The 23,376-nt window shown below is 42.8% G+C and overlaps 1 protein-coding gene across 2 annotated transcripts in view; it reads left to right on the top strand.

Annotated features, from left to right (window-relative positions):
- Positions 1 to 23,376, top strand: part of FNBP1L (formin binding protein 1 like) — a 143,232-nt gene that overhangs the window by 94,935 nt on the left and 24,921 nt on the right. For both annotated transcript variants that reach the window (XM_040406680.1, XM_040406679.1), the window contains exons 3-9: positions 6,542 to 6,595; positions 8,936 to 9,083; positions 11,113 to 11,175; positions 11,513 to 11,617; positions 13,663 to 13,791; positions 20,027 to 20,173; positions 21,408 to 21,611. In XM_040406680.1, the coding sequence (XP_040262614.1) occupies positions 6,542 to 6,595; positions 8,936 to 9,083; positions 11,113 to 11,175; positions 11,513 to 11,617; positions 13,663 to 13,791; positions 20,027 to 20,173; positions 21,408 to 21,611 (850 nt within the window). The remainder of the gene's footprint in view (positions 1 to 6,541; positions 6,596 to 8,935; positions 9,084 to 11,112; positions 11,176 to 11,512; positions 11,618 to 13,662; positions 13,792 to 20,026; positions 20,174 to 21,407; positions 21,612 to 23,376) is intronic.

The following is a 23,376-nucleotide window of genomic DNA, read 5'->3' as shown; positions in this document are numbered from 1 at the left end:
CCTGGGATAAGTAACGGTATCTCAATTAGACTTCAATGAAAATGTTTTGCCATGCAGATTGAACGATTACTAATTGCACTGACTTAATGATCATCTCCATTGATAAATTAAGGGTCTGCACTGGACAGATGTTGGGAAAATGGTGATAAGGGAGAAGGAGAGGTCCTCTGCTGTCCTGCTTTTCTGCATGAGCCTCTGTGTACATCCGTCACCTGTCCTAATGCAAGTTTTGCCTCATTGAGCGGCACAGCTGTTAGGGGCTGACAGTATAAACCACAAGCTGTTGGCAGATAGGCTGACTATAGGAATCCTTAAAGGGATTGGTGATTGAAGGTGGATGTCCAGACAATGGCCGCCCCCACCATCGCAACTAAAGCCAGTCCATGGAATTCATATGAATGATCCCACCAGAATAAACTGACTCTCTTGTCATCGACCAAATTTGCCAGTCATGCCATACACATCTTGGGGGTCAATTATTAAGACCGGCCCTCCCTTGCTGGCGTAGATTTAGACCATTTTCTACTGCCAGCCTGTCCCCTTCTCCGCCCATGTCATGTGCCCTTTTTTTCTTTTCTTTTCTTTTTTTCTTTTTTTAGACCTTGCATGAGTGGGGAAAAGTTGCAGAAGTGGCGTATATCTGTTAGTAAAGGACCCCCTTAGTTTTGCCAACCATGGATGATAATTTCCTGCTGGACGATCGTGTTTTCAGGAGTCAGAAGTCTGCTGTCTATTGTCACTACTTTTTGGGCACATTTGCACCACCCCTTTCAAATCTTAAACTTTCAAATCTTTCATTTCGAGTTAATTCTCGATGCTTCCAGTGTCTTGGCCAATTTTATTGACTGTCCGAAACTGGCCTTCACAGCGGCAGGATAGGTACAAGACGTACAACTGAATGTTTCATATTTAAAGGGGTTGTCTGGCGTTATTTTTTTAAGGGCTCAGAATGGCATTAAAAAAAAAACTCTCCTCCCCAAACCTACCTACATGGCTCCTGTTCCGTCGCTTACCAGGTCTCTGCATCCTGGTCCCTCTCAACACACAGGAAGTGCACGCTCGGCCAATCGGCAGTGATCCGCCTGACACTGCGATTGGCTGAGTGGGCGTTTCCTGTGTGTCGAGAAAAAACAGGAAGCAGAGACCAGCGGGAACTCTAAGTGTTTGAATCGGAGCAGCCGGGGGTGGGGTACTATTGTATTTTGTTATGCTCATCTGACACTTAAAGGGTAACACTTATCCAGATAAAGATACACAGGATAGGTCATTGTTATAACATTGGCGGGGGTCCGAGTCCCGACACCAACGCTGATCAGCTATTTCAGGGAGCTGCCATGCTCGCCAGGGAGCTGCCATGCTCGCCAGAGATCTGGTGAGTACAGCTGGCCCCTGGCAGCTTTCCAGGGACATCGCCCTACAGTGGCGGTGCTTGGTATTGCAGCTCACCCCATTCACTATAATGGGGCTGAGCTGCAACTAGGCCACGTGACCGATGTATGGTGACACCACATGTCCTAGGAAGAGGCCACAGCGTTCACGGAGTGTAGGCCTCTTCTATCTGCTGAACAGCGGATGTCCTGGATCCCCACTGACTTGATATTGATGACCTATCCAGAATATAGGTCATCAATATAAATTACCGGATAACCCCTTTAAGGGCCGGACAATCCCTTTTATAATGTGGGCACAATGCTGAGGTTTTCTTAGATTTTTTTGCATCTTTGAAAACCCCTTCAATAAGGGTGTAAAAACAAAAGGTTATCTTCTATGTGACAAAAAAAGTGATTATCAGTCTTCACGCTAACATCTGATTTATTATATGGAAATGGTTTATGAACCCCTCTCCATACTGACATCCGACAATCCGTACTTAGCTGTATAGACCTGTATTGTTTCTCGCTCCCTCGCCTGCTCGTAGGCTACAATTAGACCTGAAATCTCCAGGGTGCAGGCATGGCGTTTTTCCTGTACATGTCTCGGCTATCCCTGATAAAGACGACTTTCACTTCCCGAGTGGGCCGCGATCGCTAGACATTGTATGCTCTCTCTACGAAGGGAAATGTGTTCAGGAAAGTGTAGAAGCCAAGAACTGTAATCTTCAAATATCCAGAGCCAAGGTGACATTCCTCACGGTGTCCCCTCCTGTAATATTGTAAGGCAGTGCACTGTGTGTCTAGTAAAAACTGCAACCCAAGTGGTATGTTTTATATGTATTATTAGATGTAGGTCTTCATCTAGTGATAAACCAGCATATTAAAGGGGTTTTCCAGTTTGCATCAACATTCTTTAAAATAAACATCTTTGATTTTACTTTTGTAATCTATTTCTTTTCCCTTTTTTGCTCCAATTTTTACGTTCTTGGCTGTGGCCACATAACCCTGTCCATGCAGCTCTTGTTTCCTGTGATGTCGTGTCCATGGGCGGGGCAGTGATAGGGGAGTGTCTAGTAGCTGGGCGGGAGGGGCTATAAACTAGCTGGGCATTGTTAGGGGCAGTGATAGGGGAGTGTCTAGCAACTAGCTGGGTAGGAGGAGCTATAAACTAGCTGGGTGTTAGGGGCAGTGATAGGGGAGTGTCTAGTAGCTGGGCGGGAGGGGCTATAAACTAGCTGGGCATTGTTAGGGGCAGTGATAGGGGAGTGTCTAGTAACTAGCTGGGTAGGAGGAGCTATAAACTAGCTGGGTGTTAAGGGCAGTGATAGGGGAGTGTCTAGTAACTAGCTGGGTAGGAGGAGCTATAAACTAGCTGGGTGTTAGGGGCAGTGATGGGGGAGTGTCTAGTAACTAGCTGGGTAGGAGGAGCTATAAACTAGCTGGGTGTTGTTGGGGGCGGTGTTGGAGCTGTGGCACAGGAAGGAGAAGTGCATCATGGGTTTGGTTGGATACAGGAACAGGAAGTGCTACATACAGGATGGAAAGAAATCAGAGGGATCTGTTTACATGATGGTAACTGGTCAGGAGGGTCCAAATTGGGGTGAAAAAGCATGGGGAAGATGTACAGTGTACATGAGCATATCTGTTATACATCATAGTAAAACTGGAAAACCCATTTTAGGGTTTATAATGGTCAAGTGGATCAACTGCAGTCCTTCAGTGAACTTCACAGAGCTCTGCAAGCGTCTCCTCAAGCCCTTGCAGAGAGTGGTTGTGATACATATTTGGTAGGGAATTGTTAATTATGCATTTCCCCCAAAATATGCCTTGAAATAATGACCTTGTATTGTCACATTTGAGACCTGTACCTGGTCCTGAGGCGTGACTTGAAATGCAGACACAGTGGTTAATGACCAGGGGTTTACTTTTATACAACTTTTAAGTAACTACGAAATATCAACCTCAGGTCTCTCATTTATTTTTCTGAAGAACAGGTTTGTTAAAATTCACTCGGGCATGTTTGATTGCAACCTGCGCGTTCCTTTTGTTCTTGCGAAGATGAGCCACACACCACCAGCGCTTGGCACTGTCTTTCTCCCATTCACAGCAGTTATTCCTCTCTCCTCACCAAAACCGCAGGCATACCCTTTAGCGCTGTCTAATATGTATGGCCACTCCATGGAGCCCACTGCCAGATCTACCAAAATTTTGAGATCTGCTTCTCCGATGTCTAGTGGCCATGCACATACAGTTAAGGACCGATGCACATAACCGTATCTATTTTGAGGTCTGCAAAATACAGATCCGCAAAAAAAGTATGCATCCAGGGTTTTTTGCAGGGGGGGGGGGGGTTGCGGATCTATTGTAACAGACTAGAATAGGACATGTTCTATTCTTTTGTGGAATGGACATGCGGACACATGGACATGGAATGCACACATCATTTCCGTTAGTGTTTTTTTTTTTATTATTATTTTTAAGGCCCCATTGAAATGAATGGTTCTGCATAGGGGCCGTAAAAAAAACGCAACGGGCATGGACATAAAAATACGTTTGTGTACATGAGCCCTAAAGTTGCCCTTTCACCTGCAGTAGATGTCCTGCAATCACTTGCTAATCAGTCAGCTTTTTTTCTTGACTACCTTGTTCACATGAACAGTCTGCTTGCTCAGCGTACATGCAAGAAGCAGAATAATTCACCGCTAAACACCTGTCGGGGGCTTATCTTGCATGAGAACAACCGATTGTACATATTGATATCCAACATGCCCAATACTTTTTCCCCAACATCTTCCATTGAAGAAGAGCAGACATATAATAGTGGACAGTCCTGCTAAAATTTGGTGGGTTTGGCCAAGGTTCCCTTGTAGAAGAAGTGGTTATGGGACCTACATTATATCTAGCTTCTTACAAGAGGAGGGAAGTAGCTTGTCACCCTAATTGAGGGCAGATCTCCCTCCTATGTTACAACTGGGCTTTTTTCCATGCACACTGGTTATAGGTTTTTACTTTTCTATTTTATCCGCTTTATGTTGAGGAAGGATATGTAGTGTCCACTCCTGTCATATGACAAAAAACTCAAGAATATGGAGGATGCTGACATAATCTACTGGTCATCCCAAGAAATGAGGAGACGGGGGCGTTACTTACGTAGACAATTTGGCGATGCTGTTCCGGAGTTCGCAGCCTTCACGAGTTATCACCTCTCACTTGCTCGCTCTGGAAAACCGTTTTCTTCCTGCTATCTGCAAATGCCAGAAGGATGCTCGTTCAAAGAGCAGTCGCTCTGTTGCTAGGATACCACATTGTTATGTATTCCACCTAATGCATAATAATGAGAGAGCCTTCGAATTTGCATAGACGGAAAAACGGCACAAACTTGATAAACGGATATGTTGGAGGTTTGCAGGTTATGAATAGGATGGTTCTGAATGCTTTTTTGCAGCGTTTCTATTCAATATGACAGGCACGCGTATCGTGGACAGCCCTACAGTGGAGGCACGCGTTTACACAAGGTTTAGGGTCTGCCTTCAAAATAAGTAGGGTTGGCGCACCGGGTAACTGGGCCAGTGTCTAATGGATTGAATGGATTTTGTGGCTATGGTTTGCTGTGTATTGGGTATTTTTGGTTGAGTGGTGTATTACATAAGTTTGCAACCTATAGAGTGGGGGGTAAATAATTAAATGATTGTCCCTCAGCCCGACCTGGAGCATGCCCCCGTTGGACTACATTCAGACTTGATATATGTGTTTGTAAAGGTGCAGTCTATTGTTGCCATCTTAAAGGGGTTGTCCAGTTTCCGATATTGATGACCTATCTTCAGGATAGACGGGGGTCCCTGCTGAGCAGCTGTTTGAAAAGACTGCAGAGCACATATGAGCGCTGCTTTCTCTTCACTGTTTTTACCTGCTCACCGTCGACATTGCAGCAGCAACGAGCAGTGTAATTGCAGCTCCTCCGTCCTATTCACTTCAGTGGGACGGAGTGTAACTCCAACTGCTCCTGCAATGCAGACCGCGAGCAAGTAAGCAGCGAAGAGAATGCAGAGCTCATACAAGCGCTGCGGTCTGTTCAAACAGCTGGTCGGCAGATAGGTCATCAATATTGGAGACTGGATAACCCCTCTTAAAGTAAGTCTGTCAGCAGTTTTGACCATGCTAAACTGCTGATAACACTAGGAAGGGGCTGGGGAGCGCAGTACAAACCTACCATTTGTGGAGTTTTTATAATCGGGAGTAGTGCGAATATGAAGTTTTATTCTGCAAGGTTCTGCTCCTATGAGTGCTCAGGTTGGAGCTTCAAAGACATGTGTTCTCTGCTCTCTGCATTGAGCTGCTTCACAGTCTCACCCTTCCTCTGAGTGACAGGTGTAGCATCCATCCAGGAGACCAGTATATATGTCTCTGAGGTGAGCGGCTATGAAGCGGCTCTGTGCAGAGAGCACTTACCAGTGAAGCTCCATCTCCTCAGCACTTTCAGAATCTTGCAGAATAAAACTGCATATTCCCACTACTCCTTATGAGAAAAGCTCCACAAGACATGTTGTATTGCTCTCTCAGCCCCTGCCTAGTGCTGCCATCAGTTTACTATGGTCAGAACTGCTGAAATACTCTTTAGCAAGTTATACAATAAGGTAAAAGCCAAAACGATTGCCAGCCAACATAGTAAAAAGCTATCGTTTAGCAAGAGAGCATTTTTATTGTCAGACAGCAAACTACTGTCTGTTATTGGTGGAAACTTATGTGACCTTATTCACATTTTATTTAATTTTTTTTCAATGTTTTTAGAATAAACACAACAATCGCACTTTTATTCTGTGGTTGATTTTTCTATGATCTATAGTGGGGGCATCCTATGCTGGTGTATCCTTATAGGAATCTAGGTTTCTGTCGGCCTCTCAGGAATATGGGATAAAAAAAAAACCTCAATCTTGATGTCAGCCACAAAGTGATGAATTCTCATAAAATGTCTTGACTGTGATATTTATCTCCACTTTCCCTTTGTCATGTCTGTCTCTATTTCGTTTTCCTGTAAATATTTTACCTCTCTCCAATTTTTATAAGAGTTTGCGAAGTGAAGCTTTAGATTTATAATGACGGATACAGGTGGGGTAATGGATTTCTCCAGCTCGATCATCCTCACCACAATTTTTTACTTTTTATTTTAGGAATTTGGTGAAAAAGTTTTGTCCGAAACGTTCTTCGAAAGAGGAAGAGCCCAGGTATTTGCATTTTAAATTTAGCGTTAATAGAATCGGGTGACTTTTATATGTTGTATTGTTTCTTCCATCTGGGATAATGCTGCCATATCTGCAGGATATGCGATCAACATCAGCTAGGTGAGGGTTCTACCTCTGGGACCCACTCCTATGCCCAGAGCAGGACCCCGAAGTGAACAGAGATCAGCCACCATCCTCTGCTCACAACTATGGGAATTCCGGAAATAGCTGAGCACTTGCTCGGCTATTTTCAAAACTTCCATGTCGATGACTGGATTGTACGCTGGGCATGCATGGTGTGCTGTACTTCACTTCTAGGCCCCTGCTCTAGATTAGAATTGGACTGCACTTATGTCAGCCTACTTTCACATATGCGTTTTGGTTTCAGGTTTTGAGATCCGGTGTAGTATCTCAAAACCCGACCAAAACGGTTCCGTTTTGATTACACATCAGGATGCGGTTGTGTGAAATCAAAACAGAAAAAAAAAAAACGGATCCGTCACTAAATACATTGAAAAGTCAATGGGCGCCCTTTTTTTTTTTTTTTTACTTTCTAGAATCCTTAAAAAAACGGATCCATCACCATTGACTTACATTGTTTTTAGTAACAATCTGGTTTGTTTCGTTTCGATGTCCGGTCACAAAATGGAATGCTGACGCAACAGAAGACTTCCTGATGCATCCTGAACGGATCTCTGTCCATTCAGAACGCATGTGGACAAAACGTAACCAATCTGCCAGATCGCAAAATACCCCTTTAAATAATTGAAGTCAGTCTGTCAGTGAATAAAAACTGGCCGATGACCTCAATTAAATTGATGTAGTGTTTGCAGATTGTGACCCCTGAACAGCTTCCACAGCAGGAAATGTAGGGGAGGGGGGGGGGGGGGGGGGGGGGAGAGATTTGAATTGCATTCTCTTCAGTGTAGATTCCTGGAAGTGTCTTAAAGTGGTTATCTCAAGAAGAATATTGTTTCTAGCTTAATCCAACCCATGATTGTAAACATTTTTGTTTTCACACTTAGCGTATATACTCCGATATTCCAGGAATAATGTTAGTATAGCGCCATCTGCTGTTGTAACAGAGCAGCTTTTCTGTGTCCACCTCAGTAATGGTACTAAGGGTGGGTTCACTTCACGTTTTTCTCATCTGTTTAATGTATACAAAAACATATACGTTAAACGGATGCCTCAGATTGATGCCATACAGTGGCGTTCCATTATTAAAAAAAGTATATATTTTTTTTTTTTTTTTTTTTACTATTGTAACAAAATGTATACTTTTTTTTACCGGACTCTGCGGGATACAAGAACACGGTGTGCTGTGTTTTTGTATCCTTTTTTTTTTTTCTAACGTATATGACAAACTGAGGCATAAATTATCATGTGAACCCAGCCTTAGGGTCCATTCACACATCCGCAAGTGTTTTGCGGTCCGAAAATTGCAGATACGCAAAACACTGATACCAGCCATGTGCGTTCCGCATTTTGCGAATTGCACATGGCCGGCACTATAATAGAAATGCCTTTTCTTGTGTGTCTGCGGACAAGAATAGGACATTTTTTTTTTTGCGGGGCCGCGGAACTGAAGTGCGGATGCAGACATCACACTGTGTGCTGTCCGCATCTTTTGCGGCCCCATTGAAAATAAATAGGTCCGCACCCAACCCATTTTGTAAACGTGTGAATGGACCCTTATACTATTTATAATATTATTAATTTTGCTATTTTCACATTTACCATTACTATTTTCATTATATTATAATTGATTTTGCTATTAATTGCAAAACAAGAGGTCTAAAATACAGAACATTTTTGTTACACTTTTTTTTTTTATCCTGTTTTCTCTGAAACAAAGTAATGCTAGAGCTGCACCTTAAGATCTATGTGTGAACAAGGCTGAGAACATGACCCAGTATTCTGCTTTAGTCCCAAATCCAGAATATTGAAATTACATTATTACATTGTCTCCATGTTATTTACAGAGCAAAGGTTTTGGTCTAGTGGAGGCAGCTGATGTCAGCCGGGGAATAAGAGAGGGGGTAGTGTTTTATAGAATGTGCTGGTCCAAAAATGGGGCTGTGTAGATGAATGCCGTCACTATGCACAGCCCGATTTTAGATGTCCATCTTCCTTAGTCCTCGCCATGATTATGAGGGCCTGTGGGGGATTGTCTGTGGTTGGGGGGGGGGGGGGGCATTGTCTGTTATTGTGGGTTGTAATTGATATGATGTCACCTAAGGTAAGTCATGGACACACCTCCACATGAACAGAAAACTAAACTCTGATGGGCAGCATAACTATGGGAAATCCTAAGATCTTTTTTTCCTCCCTCTATGGCAGATTTACATCATGCATGGCATTTTATAACATACTGAATGAGCTGAATGACTATGCCGGACAGCGGGAAGTAGTGGCGGAGGAAATTGGACACAAAGTTTATGCAGAAATAATGAAGTATTCCTATGAGCTGAAAGCTGAGCGAAAATCGGTATTTATTTTATTGCTTTTCATGCATTATTTTTCTTATTTTCTGCACCCATGGCAAAATGGGTGCCAGATGGGTGTAGACAGGCACTTTCTAGTACAAGTACATTATGTAAAAAGCCATAATGCAACTTTATGGCTACACATCCGATGTATACGTCAGGAGAGTTTTTTTTTTGGCACTGAATGCAGTGTGAACAGAGCCTATTGCTATTTTTTTTTTTTTTGTTTTACTGAATTTCATGTCCTTTACCCATATTTGTTGGATTTAGCAAAGGAAAGAAGCACTTTGGGCCTTCATGTAGGTAACAGTATAATAATGACCGTAACCAGTAGAGCAGCAGTCAACTGAAGGGAACCCGTAAATGTTTTTTTTTTTTTGTTTTTTTTAACCATTTAGTCAAATGCTCTTGCTGCGCTAAAAAGAAATTGGGGAGCAGGATCTCCTCTTCTGTGTGTGTGCTGTGTATAGGAGACATCATAGCAGCTAGTCTCCGCTCACTAGCTCAGGTATACTTTGTTATAGAAGCCATTAGGGTTCATACACACAGTCAATAGTGCCGTGCTCCACCGGAACAACACAACGTTATTGCAGGATATGGGCAAAACATGTGACCTTGATACTTAAGAGTCGTCTTAGTTTGGATGCAGTTTCTTGGGTCACATGTGCCGAGTAGGATATTTCTATGTCCGAATCATTTTTGCACAGTCTCAAATCTGCATAAAATCTGTACAAGCAAGTCTCATATTCTTGCATCTGGATTTGAGCTCATTCACAAATGGATTTTTAGCTATTGTGTTGGGTTAGATTTAAAGAGGACCTGTCCTGAAATGCAGTGCAATCTGCAGGCAGCATGTTATAGGTCAAGAGGAGCTGAGCAGACTGATAGTTTTATGAGAAAAGTTTCAGTAAAACGTGTAAATTTTATATATTTAAATCTCTGCTCTTTCTGAGCTCAGTAGCCAAGTGTGTGGTCTCATCAGTGACTGACAGCCATGTATGTGTAGACGCTTAAGACCCTTTTACAGGGACCTATTTAGAAGGCAATTATCGTGAGCTAACACAATATTCCCAATAATTGCCTGATTGTCTGGGAGAGCTGCCTTGACCTCGCCATACAGTTTTGTTGTTTCTGGGCAGCGAATCCTTGTTTACAGAGGCCGATCTGCTGCCCAGAAATGATGATCTTGGGTGCTGGCCAAAAGACACGATCTCCCCGTGAACAAGTTTGCTCATTCATTGTGTGATCGCCGTCGCCTTTTATAAGCCAGTTATCGGGAAGAAGTGTTTCTGCAAGCGAAAATCCCTGATAATTGGCCAGATTGTCAGTCTGTGTGAAAGGACTATTGTTATACAGGGAATGCTACCAGACACTGTAAAACATTAAGTAAAACTTGTATGTTATACGTATTAATTCCTTCTGGGCTTTGGAGTCCAGGAAGGCGGTCCCATCAGTGATTGACAGCCTTCCCTCTATGACTGTGTATAGACAACTGCCAATCACTGATAGGACCGCCTCCTGGACTCCAAAGCCCAGAATGATCAGGAACTTGCATGAATAAATTACAAGTTTTACTGAATCTTTTCCCGTAAAAATATATACTAATCTGCTCAGCTGCTCCTGCTCTATAACATGCTGCCTACATTTTCCTGGTGACGACCTGTGACCCTCCTGACACGTCTGTTTCCAATCAGTGCTTCCAGTCCCAGACAGTGCAGGGACACCCCCCAACTGGCAACAGCAAGCATGGACCCCCATTGCAAACTGCTACCAGTTCATTTATAACTTCTAGCAGGAATAATAAAGGAATGGCACAACATACAGTCATAAGAACACAGGGAATGTAATTAGTTACTAAAACAGACATGTCCGGAGAGGTGACGGCTCCTCTCCAAGGTTTTTCTTCAAATAATTTAAATAATCAGCCTTATCTTTAAATCAAGGGTATACACGCTTTTTTATATCTCATAACACGTTTTACTGTTTCCTTTGACAGTAATTGATAATATATTTCCTTTATTTTCCTGACAGCATCTGCAGGAGGGGCGGAGGGCGCAGCAGTACCTCGATATCTGTTTGAAACAAATGGACAGTGTAAGTGATGCTTTTTTGATGTTCTAGTACAGGGATCAGCAACCTCCGGCACTCCAGCTGTTCTGAAACACCAACTCCCAGAATCCTCCTTTCACTTCTATAGGAGTTTGAAAAACATCCAAGCAAGTGTGCATGGTGGGAGTTGTAGTTTCACAGCAGCTGGAGTGCAGAAGGTTGCTGATCGCTGTTTTAGTAGATAACTCTGCCTATGTCAATCAGTTGCTTTATGACCACACTTGAGAATATTATTTAGCAGTGTATAATATTTTTATTGTATTCTGTTTTATGCTTCTTTTTTTTTTTGTTATTTTATTAACTCAAAATTTTACATCTTCAGAGTAAAAAGAAGTTTGAGCGGGAATGCAGAGAATCAGAAAAGGCGCAGCAGACGTACGAGAAACTGGATAATGACACCAATGCCACCAAATCTGATGTGGAGAAGGTGTATATTTCACATTTAAGACAATATTACCCTACTCTGAAACAAGACAGAAGTAACATTTTCTTATCTGTACTACTTAGTTATTTTCTAGCAAATCAAACAGTTCCTGAGTGTGTAAGTCACACTGGTTCCCCAGTCCCTGGCTTTTACCTGCATGTCCTGAAATGGACGGAGCGGCTGGTTGGAAATGCACACCACCCCTCAACTCATTTGTATGGGAGCACCAGAGATAGCTGAGTAAATTGCTTGGCCATCTTCGGCGCTCCCATACAAATGGATTGAGCAGCGGCGCGCATTTCCGACCAGCTGCTTCAGCCATTTCAGGGGGGGCTCCCCTGTTCTTGTGATCAGTGGGGGTCCCAGCGGTAGGATTCCACCAATTCCCCTGTGGATAGGGGATAATTTGGTATAACCAGAATATCCCTTTTAAATAAGGATAAGCGTGATTACTTTAGGGTTGTTTCATACAAGCGAGTCCATTGAGGGAATCGCGCTCAGTGTGCGAGCGTGATCCTCTGTTCTGGACTTGCAGGAGCGCACAGCATTATCATGATTTATATGTAAACTTTTTTATTTTAAAGGTATTTTCAAAAATACATACTGTGGAGTTACATCACTCCAAATGAATAAATGAAAACATTCCTTTACATTTTTGAAAAATAATATGCACATATCTATATCAAAAGAAATAAAGCCATTGATACAAGAACAAATAAAATATGACAAACATGGAAAGAATTATCATGATTTATAATGCTGTGTGCCGTTGCTTGACCTTACTGCTCCAGGATCATTCTGACAGCTTTATGTCACTATGATCCTGTAGAAGTAAAGTGGATTTTGTGTGGAATTTGCAGCAAATTTCACCATTGCATTTGTGCACAAAGAAGTCTGCTTCAGAAATCTGTTACAGATCTGTGCAATAAGAAGTTTGGAAATCGCCTCCAATGTGCATGAAAAACAGCTGCTTTGTGTCAATTAAGTTTTGAAAAAATGTTGTACTGTAGTTTTTGTGGTCTCGGCGCAGATCTCGGCATGCTAAGAGACCTGGTAACGGGAGAGGCTGTACCTACAGGAACTGTAGATGAGCAGGAATTTTCTGAGATTGCTTGTAGCTATTTTAATGTGGATCCTGTTTCATAGTTACGGTGAGGGATACGCTCCCCTCGTCAATGATTGTGGTCTACTGTATATACATCCAGATATACGGCGGCCATGAGGTGGATAGGAGGACTGTAGCACGCTCATAACGAAGAGTGCACTATTTCCTTTATGGGCCAAGAGAGTGGACAATGATTGGGAATGAATGTTCATAGGAACCTTTACATGGGGCAGTTATCAAGAAAGAGCTTTGGTGCAAGTGTTCATCCCCAATAATTGACCCTATACTTGGCCTCTGTAAAAGACCCTTTAGCCTCTATTACTGTAATGGCAAAAAGTGTGAGATTTATCTGCTTGATAACCCCTGCGCTGCCAGAGGATACGCCTAATTCATGATAAGGAGCACGCTTCATCATAAATCAGGCGCATACTCTGGCAGTCCGTGCACATAAACAGAAATCTACGACCGGTCAGATCTGCCGTAGATTTCTGGCTTTATTTGTAAATAAGGATAAATTTGTCTAAGCTGTTGGCCGTGGCCCTTTCCCGTACTTGTCACGTCCCCTTTTGGAAAAGTAGCAAAGGTTGGTGTAAAAAAATAAATAAACACTTGCAACTTTTTTTCTTTATTTTTTTTCTTTTTTAAAGTCACAAACAGTTTGACTTTTTAAAGCCTCTCTTCTTGTGCAAGAGAGATGATGATAAATATCCCCCAGAAAATATTTTTGTGCTGTTAAAACTAAAAGTAGAGCAGACCTGTACAAGCAAGGTGTCATTCAGATCACCGCTAGCAATTTCCGTTATTCTGCTCCGTTACAGGAGCAGATAAACAAACATTACGGAAGTGTCGGCTCGTCATTGAGATGAACGGTGCCGGACGGACCCCATTGCAAATATTTACCACTTTGTAAATTGCCTTCCATTCCTTTGTCCCTTTTTAATAGGCAAAGCAGCAGCTGAACCTGCGCACGCACATGGCAGACGAAAGCAAAAACGAATACGCGGCACAACTACAGAACTACAACGCAGAACAACACAAACATTTCTACATTGTAATCCCCCAGGTTTACAAGGTAAGCGGCGCCTGTTTGTGTTGCGTGATATATATATATATTTTCTACTTGCATCTCTGTTTGTCTTTTAAATATTTGCTGGGCCGGGTGTACAGGATAAAAGAATGCATTGGTTGAAGCCGGGTGTGTCAGGTTATACATGAATATAAATATACCACTCCTACTTCAATATTAGAATATAAACAGGGACTTTTTCTTGTTTTAATAAAAAAATGAATTTTAAGCGAAAAAATGTTCGGTATGGCTCTGGCCAGAGCGGTGAGGGAAGACCCGTGCTTCCGTTTCTGTGTGTACGCTGGCGTTCATCAGAAGATGTTTTGAACAATGACTTTCCTTATAGGTTTCCTGTTTATTTAACTGCGGATACCTGTTAACGGAGACCATGTCAATGTTTTTTCATGCTTTGTGTGCTTAAACAAAGGAAGCCATTATTTTACCCTGCCCCCTCCCTATAATCGCCATAAAGCAGCATGCAACATGAAATAACATCAAATGAATTGGTTAAACCCGGCTTCTAATATTGTGTTAGAGAATTCAGAGTTAATAGAGGGTCTCCCATTCAGGCTGCTCATCTATTAGATATAGTTGAGTGTCTCGCTGTGGAGCACCCATCCAGTCCATGTATTAGTTGTTTCCTATTTTTTTAGCTTCCTATCCATTTCAATGGGAGGATCCGTGCAGATTCTGTTCCAACATAGAACATGCTGCTGCTGGGGGGAAAGAAAACAGCGTGGGAAAAAAAAAAAAAAAGTTCTGCCGGACGTTGAAATGAATGGGAGGCTTTTTTTGGGATGGATTCCCCATGGAAAACAGCACACAAAAAATGTCTGAATGGGTCCTTACATTAAGGGCTCATGCACATGAATGTATTTTCTTTCCATTTCCGTTGCGTTTTTTTTTGGACCTTATCGGGACCATTCATTTTAAATACGGAAGTTACTCCATGTGCCTTCTGTTTCCGTACGTCTGTTCTACAAAGGGATAGAACATGTCCTATTAGGGCTTATGCACACGACCGTATGTATTTTGCGGGATGAGCAATTTGGTGCAGGGCTAGACAGTTGTCTTGAGCTCTATATCAACTATTGATGCACAGTGTCACATGTTAGGTCACGGACCCCTTTTCCCAGGAAACCATGCCCCTTTCTAAATCAGACTAGGTGCAGATAATTAAACCTAGATGCTCTAGATTGCAGCACATTTTGCGCCAGAATCTAGGTGCACTCACATTAGTAAATGTGGGTCCGTATGTTTTTTTGTAGTGGGAACTGTGTAATGCTTCTTTCTCCCTGTGGTGGTGCTGCAGGGGAACTGATCAGTGGGTGTCCCCATCTATAGGATACTCTCTGGTCATTGAGAAGTCCTTCGAACTGAGTTTTTTTTTCATCCAAAAGCATGCAAACCCTTTTATCACCCATCTTTTTACTGAAGGTACACGCGATTAATGTTAAGGGGCATGTACTTTCTTAGGGGGGAGGAAGGGGGGGTGGCATGTCATTATTTGCTGCAGCTTGAGACTGTTAAAAGATTGAACTAGCATGTGTGCCAAGTCAACCTCAGTGAGCGGGACAGAAATTTTTTACAAAGGGCAAACAGCAGGTGGCGCTATACAGATATAGAATTCAGTGAAAAACTTACTGGTTATACAAAATTTTTATTACATGCAATTACGAAAGTATTCAGATCCAGGTGCTGGTTTGAAAAATGTCGAATATTTTTCGTGGGATAACGCCTTTAATTATTGTAAGGATTGTAATCCGCCTGCATCCACTGCCACACCAGTAAAGAAGGTCCGTTGAAATGAATGGACTATCTGTGTAATGCATGGTGTATTGGAAGCTCTGTAAGGTCCCACTGTTACTGGATTAAACAGTCTCTCCAACAGTTAGCTGATCGCTGCAGTAATCCTTTGTGATCAGCTGATCTCTGGTTGAAATCTGGTATTATATCATGCCCATTCCTGCCTGCTGCTGTTCCACGAATGTAGCACTGGCTGACAAAAGTGGGAAACAATTCTAATATATTGGCGTCCATTAGTATATTGCTTTCTATTAATAGAGACCTGCTAAATGTGAAGTCATAGTCTGCCCCAGACATTTCCATACATAGTTACTAGCATTATTCTTCGGTTTCACGGAAGTCTGATAAATAAAAACGGCACCCTTTGTATCCTGTACTGATGCTGAAGGAAATGCCCAGACAGATGTACAGCAGGGTTACTAGCCCTCCGGCAGACTTAGTAGTTGCACATGCTAAAAAATACACTCTACAGAAACGGTAATGTTCTAATTAGAAAGTATTTAAAGAATAACTAAAGTTTAAAAAAATAAAATTTAAATGTTCTAAAAATGATTAACCAATTATACTGCTTTCCTTCCTATTCAAATAGACATCCAAAGTCCTGGTTGCTATCACATCTTAAAGAGGACCCTTCACCACTCCTGACCTTCCTATATTATTAGTGCTAGAAGTTATGAATAATTGCTAGCAGTCTGCAGTAAGGGCACAGAGGGGAGGTAACCACTTGGGGGAGGGGGGGGGGTGTACCTGCACAGTCTGAAAATGGCAGCACTGATAGAGTGAGAGCTGTGCTGCAGGGACACCCCCCCCCCCCCCCAATTTGTTACCATCCCTCTGTACCCTTATTGCAGACAGGCATGTCAGGAGCGGTGAAAGGTCCTCTTTTTAAGATCACACAGATCTCGCTAGGGGGTCCGCAGCGGCACAGGCCAGAACACTGATTGCTGCTCCTGCCAGTGCTGCATTTACTTGGGTAAATTCTAGCACAGCACATCGGTACCCTGTGCTCTGTCCAGACGTGCTATGCCCAGATTTAGCCTGAGCCCACTCTGCTCAGCTAAAGAGGACCTTTCACCGCTCCTGACATGTTTTAATGGCTTCATTCATTCCCCATGTAATAACAATTCTGGAGCCTCTATTCTTGTGGCTCCATGTTGTCCCATTCCTCTATTATTTCTACTAGAAGTTATGAATATATGCTAGCAGTCAGCAGTAAGGGTACAGAGAGGAGGTAACAAGTTGGGGTTGTGTACCTGCAGAGTCTAAACATGGTAGCACTGCTCGGATAGAGCGAGTCTGTGCAGGTACACTCCCCTCTGTACCCGTACTGCAGACTGCTAGCAATTCATTCATAACTTCTAGTAGAAATACAGGAATGGTACAACATACAGACTAGAGATGAGCAAATTTTATATTTAGAAATTCGTTCACTCTTCGTTTACTGGTAAAAGGTGAATTGCGTTATGGATTCAGTTACCACAGACCATAACGCAATTCTATGATGGAATGCCTTTAGAGGGGAGTCCTATCCTGCATAAAGGAAACGGGACAGATCCGTTATGCAGCCCATAGACTTCTATTATGACGGAATGAATAACGCAATGCTTCTAAAGGCATTCCGTTATGGATTCCATCATAGAATTGCGTTATGGTTCGTGGTAATTCACCTTTTATCAGTAAACGAATCGCAAACGAATTTCATAACCAGAAATTCGCTCATTTCGAATACAGACATAAGAATAGATGTTCCAGAATTGTTATTACATGGGAAATGCATGTAGCTATTAAAACAGACCTGTCAGGAGAGGTGAGGGGTCCTCTTTAAGGCTCTCCATAGCACATTGCTACCCCTGTACCAATGTACTATGGAGAGCCTTGGGCTCAGGCAGAGGCCTGCTCCCCTCAGCTAAATCCTGTGCCTCGGCTCAATGTGCTGTGCCAGAATTTCGCCAAGCTTAAAGGTTATGTTCACCTTTTTAAGGCCAATTTTTATTTATTTTTTTACTATTGCATTATACTCATTTTGAGCTAAAAATCTTTTTTTTTCATTTGGAGCGCTTTTCTGTGCATAGCTGAGATGCTGTCGTAAGCAGCCCGTGGATTTTCTGTCTTTTCCGTCAGACCAGGAGCAGCTGGACTCCTTACTTCTGCTCTCTGACATTATAAACACTCATTATAGCTCCGTTTTTATCTTACTGATAAGAATGTGGCTTATATAAGTGTTTATTTCCTCTTAGTAGTTTAGAGATGAGGTTTATTAGATGACCGGCACAAAGTGAAAGTAGTTTCGTGAAAGAAAAAAGGAAAAGAGAAAAAAGGAGGTTATCCAAAAGCTTCACAGGACTGTGCTTTGTCCCTGAAGGAAAAGGATAAAGAAGGGGCGCCCCTGGGACCGTAAGGTGGAGGGATTGGTAAGGATAAAAATAGTGTGGTGGAGAGGCTGCTCTGGTGTAGAACAAAGCTGAACACCACAGAGAAGTAGTAATAGATCAATACATATTTTTTATACATCTTTATTTCATTTTATTGTTGCACCATCTGGTATCTTATTTAATTTAAAAATACATCCTTATTTAATAAAATAATATATTTATATTTTTTATTAACCCACCGCCTTGTCCCACCGACTAGTTCCTAGCGCCTGTGGATGGTGCCACTTTAGAACTTCACCGATTAATATTAGTATTTTTATTTTTATCCCCACCATTTACTTTTTACTTTGTCATTTGTGAGATTGGCGCTCAATTTCCTACATTTTTACAGTGACTGGTGTGACACCCGGGGCGGGTGACCTCCCCTCGTTTCCCACCCGCTACTGATTTATTACTACAAAGTGAAAGTACCAGTCACAGTTAAAAAAACTGTTAAGCCTTTGTGACTGGCTCAATATTTTTAACAGTTGTTTTTTTTAGCCAAAAATGAGTAAAATGCAATGATAAACAAAAATTTCCTCCGAAGGAGTACATAGTCTTTAAGGCGATCTGTGCTCCTGTCTGTGCAACGTTCGCTGCGGCCTCCAGTGAAATCTGTGCTCCCATACAGCGCTGTACTTGAATAATGATTTAAGACGCGATGGCGCCCAGGATTTTGGGTGCCTATGGAGTAGGAAACAGTATAATTGATTGATAAAGTATATTACAAAAATAATTTTTGGGCTATTTAGAACATTTTAAAAGAAAGTTTTAGAAAAGTTTAGTTACCGTATTCTTTAAAGAGTAACTAAGCTTTTCTAAAACTTTCTTTTAAAGTCTTCTAAATGGCCCAAAAATGTTTTTTTGATTCAATGAAGTCTGATAAATAAACCGCACCCTATCCTGCACTAATACTGAAGGAAATGGCTAGAGAGCTGTGCAGCAGGGTTACTAGCCCTCCGGCAGAAGTAGTAGTTGCACATGATAAAAAATACTCTCTACAGAAACAATAATGTCCTAATTAGAGAGTATGTAATCTGACGGTGATAGTCCAGATATTTTGCACCTCAGGTGCAGAACTGCACCATCATTTAGAATTGGAGGTGAAAAAACTAAGCAACGTGTTAAGCCGTTCTTGCTTTGCAGGAGATAACACCTTGGGGTACTTTCACACTAGCGTTAGTTTTCTGGTATTGATTTCAGTCATAGGGGCTCAATACTGGAAAAAAATGCTTGTTTTGTCCTAATGCATTCTGAATGGAAAGCAATCTGTTCATTATGCATCAGGATGTCTTCAGTTCAGTCCCTTTTTATGGCTGCGGTATTTTCTCCAGCCAAAATTTCAGAACACATACTGGATCCGTTTTTCCTGGTGACACCGGAGAGACGGATACGGTATTTCAATGCATTTGTCAGACGGATCTGGAAACAAATGGTATCCGTTTGCACACAGATTTCCAGATCCGGCAAGGCAGTTCCGGCAACTGAACTGCCTGCCGGATTCCTCTAACGCTGGTGTGAAAGTACCCTAAGGCCTCTTTCACACGGGCGTTGCGGGAAAATGTGCGGGTGTGTTGCGGGAACACCCGCGATTTTTCCGCGCGAGTGCAAAACATTGTAATGCGTTTTGCACTCGCGTGAGAAAAATCACGCATGTTTGGTACCCAAACCCGAATGCTGCGAATGCGGAGAAAGACGGATCAGTCATGACCCACAGTGCAAGTCAATGGGGACGGATCCGTTTTCTCTAATGCAATCTGACACAATACAAAACGGTTCCGTCCCCTATTGACTTTCAATGGAGTTCATGACGGATCCGTCTTGGCTATGTTAAAGATAATACAACCGTACATCGGAAGCGTAATCGAAGCGTGTGTGAAAGTAGCCTTAGAAGATTGTTCAGGAGAGAAGAGAGGGGCTGGAGACTGAGCAATCAGCCATTCTTAAGAATTTTACATGCGTGTCTGTAAAAAATGGGTATAAAGTTGTCTGTAGCCTTTAAACTCTGTATTTCCTATTCACAGCACCTTCAGGAAATGGATGAGAAGAGAACTGTAAAGCTGGGCGAGTGTTATAAAGGTTTTGCTGATGCAGAGCGAAAAGTTATCCCAATTATCTCAAAATGCCTAGAAGGAATGGTGCAGGCAGCCAAGTCTGTGGACGAGCGCAGGGTGAGTACTTTTATGTCCTTTGTTTTGAACCCTCCTCATACTGCACTCGGAGCATTTCATGACTTTCAGCGGTTAGTATCCCCATGGTTAACACTCGTGCTTTAAACCTTGCCTTGGTCAATACAGTTACCGTATTTTTCGGGCTATTGGATTTATCTTTTTCTCCTTGATCTGATGCAGCTAATAGTCCAAATGCTGGCATTAGGAGCTGGAGACTCTAGCTCTGTTACCGTAAGGTCCCGGTAGTGCAGCTGTGAGGACGCGGCATGTACTATGCATTGTGTACATAATATCTGTTATCTGCTCACTGAAATATCAAATCTAACACAAATTTCTGTAAAGTGTGACTGTTCAGTGTGCAAATAGCACACTAATTGGTACTCACACTAGAGTAAATGTGTGCAGTGTCTGCCCTGCCAGGACCTCTGTAGCCATAGCCCCCAACATGCTGTGCATGGGACAGATCCATCCCAGTAACTCCGACTCCTACCACTGCTTCTAATTGGGTACACCAAGTCGCTTAGCAATAGAGATGAGCGAACTTCTGTTTTAAGTTCGGCGTCTAAAGTTCGGCTTCCGGTTAGCGGAGGATCCCGATATGGATTCCGAATTCCGTTGTGGTCCGTGGTAGCGGAATCAATAATGGTCATTATTGATTCCGCTACCACGGACCACAACGGAATTCGGAATCCATATCGGGATCCTCCGCTAACCGGAAGCCGAACTTTAGACGCCGAACTTAAAACAGAAGTTCGCTCATCTCTACTTAGCAAGGCTAACCCTAATAATGATAGTGATCATTGGCTGGCATAGCCAGGGGGTACTGAGACTGGCATTTTCAGGGGGCATTATGGCTGCTAATATGATGATGCACTAGCTTGCATAGTCAGGGCGAACTTTGGCTGGCAATGTGGTGAGGCACTGTGGCTGGCATAGGGGCACAGACTGGCATAGGTCAGGGGCATTATGGCTGCTAATGTCATGAGGCACTGTGGCTTGCGTAGTCAGGAACTGTGGCTGGCAGTGTTAAGTACCAACGGTATCAACTGTACATCACCCATTAAATTGCAATTTCTAATTTGTATGCTTCTAATTGTAGGTGAGTCTTATAGTCCGACAAATATGGTACATAGATTTGATGAAATTGCAATTGTATCACATTTACACCTGTAGAGCTCACCCACATCAGCCATTACGGTCTTTCACGTGTTGCAATATCATTTGTGTTCCTTAGGACTCTCAAATAGTTGTGGATTGCTTTAAATCTGGCTTTGAACCCCCTGGAGATTTCCCTTTTGAAGACTACAGTCAGCACATTTACCGAACGGTTTCTGATGGTACAATAAGTACCACAAAGCCAGAAGTAACAAGAATCGACCCCAAAATAACAATAGGAAAAGCGAAGGGCAAGCTGTGGCTTTTTGGGAAGAAACCCAAGGTAAGACTGTGCAATTTGAATGGGCTGTTGCTAATCTTGTTTCTTAAGGTTATTGTCTGTTTTAGACACCCCTATCCACTTAACCTAGAAATATAATATCGGGAAGTACCTTGCCAGTCTTGCCTTGCCTCTATTAGCAAGAGCAGAGGATTACGGCAATGAGTGGCTGTTCCTCTGGGGTAACTGCTCATATTTGCACCACATGGGTTTCCCATCATTTTCAGGGGGTGCCATATAAAGCTTTCTTAGAGGTTTCGCTTGTAGCGTTCCCCAGCCACAACAGTTGATGAAGGGTGGGGGTACTTATTGGCAAGTTTTTGGAATTCAGACTTCATGGTCAGATGTAAGAGGAGTGCGAGTTTGTGGACTGAACATGAAAATGTTTGTCTGTGTATTTTCTGCCTGTAATATAATTTTTTTTATCATTAGCTCTGTCTTACGGTACATTCATTGGTAAAGGGACCTAAACGTCAGAAATTGACTTCTTACCAGTACTTTTTATTTTTTTTTATACAAACTCAGAAATATTGCAGTTTTCAAATATTTTGATATCTGGAGGCCAAACCGACTGCATCACAGACTTTATTTACAGACACTATTTACAGCCAACAGTAAAATTGAATTATATGATCTATCATTCCATTGATTATCATCGGCAGAGGATTAATAGCAGATCTTTGTACTGCCTCGTATAAGACTACAGATAGCTGCAGTTATCTGCGGAGGTCTGGCAGCGTCCCCGTTCAGGACATGTGTGAAGAGAGGCTGCTGGGCAGTGACCATAAGGATTACCTACCGTAATGAGAATATGTTTGGCCACTGTGTTTCATAATTATGAGGGTCAGGCTCTTCAGTAGATATACTGCCCCATCTAATTATTGTGGAATATATTATTGTATTTGCAGTGCCAGGCTTTTACACACATTTTAGTCAGATTGCTAATTACATGGTAAAGATCTGAGGAGCAGTCATCTGCATGTAAACACTGCACAAGCCGTGAGAAATGTTCCACCGCATCACTAGGTTTTCATTGATCAGGAGCGGTTGTTTACTTGTGACTGGCAAGAATTATATTTTAGTTGCTTTTGATCCTGGGCAGCCATTTCACTCCATGTGTCTGGAGGAGAAGCAGCTGCCTGCGGAGGAGAGGATATATCGCACTTCTGCTCTCTACAAAACCTTGTGGGTTTTTTTTTCTTTTTTTTGCCTACACAGATGTGCTTCATATACAGTAGCAAGTGCAGTAGGGTAGGAGACTGATAGCATTTGAAGACGACATTTCAGTTCTCTTTTCATCAGTTCTCCCTGTGAAATAACAATTCTGGAGCACAGTCATTTAGAATTCTGTCTTATGTACAGTAGTTCCTCTGTTATTCCTTCTGGAAATGTATAATTAATTGACTATTAGGTGTTATCATTACTACCGTCAGTAGTAGTAGGTGTCACGGACAGCGCCGGCCCTGATAGGACGGTGTCACGGACGCCGCCGGCCCTGATAGGACGGTGTCACGGACGCCGCCGGCCCTGATAGGACGGTGTCACGGACGCCGCCGGCCCTGATAGGACGGTGTCACGGACGCCGCCGGCCCTGATAGGACGGTGTCACGGACGCCGCCGGCCCTGATAGGACGGTGTCACGGACGCCGCCGGCCCTGATAGGACGGTGTCACGGACGCCGCCGGCCCTGATAGGACGGTGTCACGGACGCCGCCGGCCCTGATAGGACGGTGTCACGGACGCCGCCGGCCCTGATAGGACGGGTGTC

Source organism: Bufo bufo, chromosome 9, assembly GCF_905171765.1.
Source record: "Bufo bufo chromosome 9, aBufBuf1.1, whole genome shotgun sequence".
In the NCBI taxonomy this organism is placed as follows: Eukaryota; Metazoa; Chordata; class Amphibia; order Anura; family Bufonidae; genus Bufo; species Bufo bufo.
The sequence above is the reverse complement of the archived record's forward strand: the minus strand, read 5'-3'. Positions and strand labels throughout refer to the sequence as shown.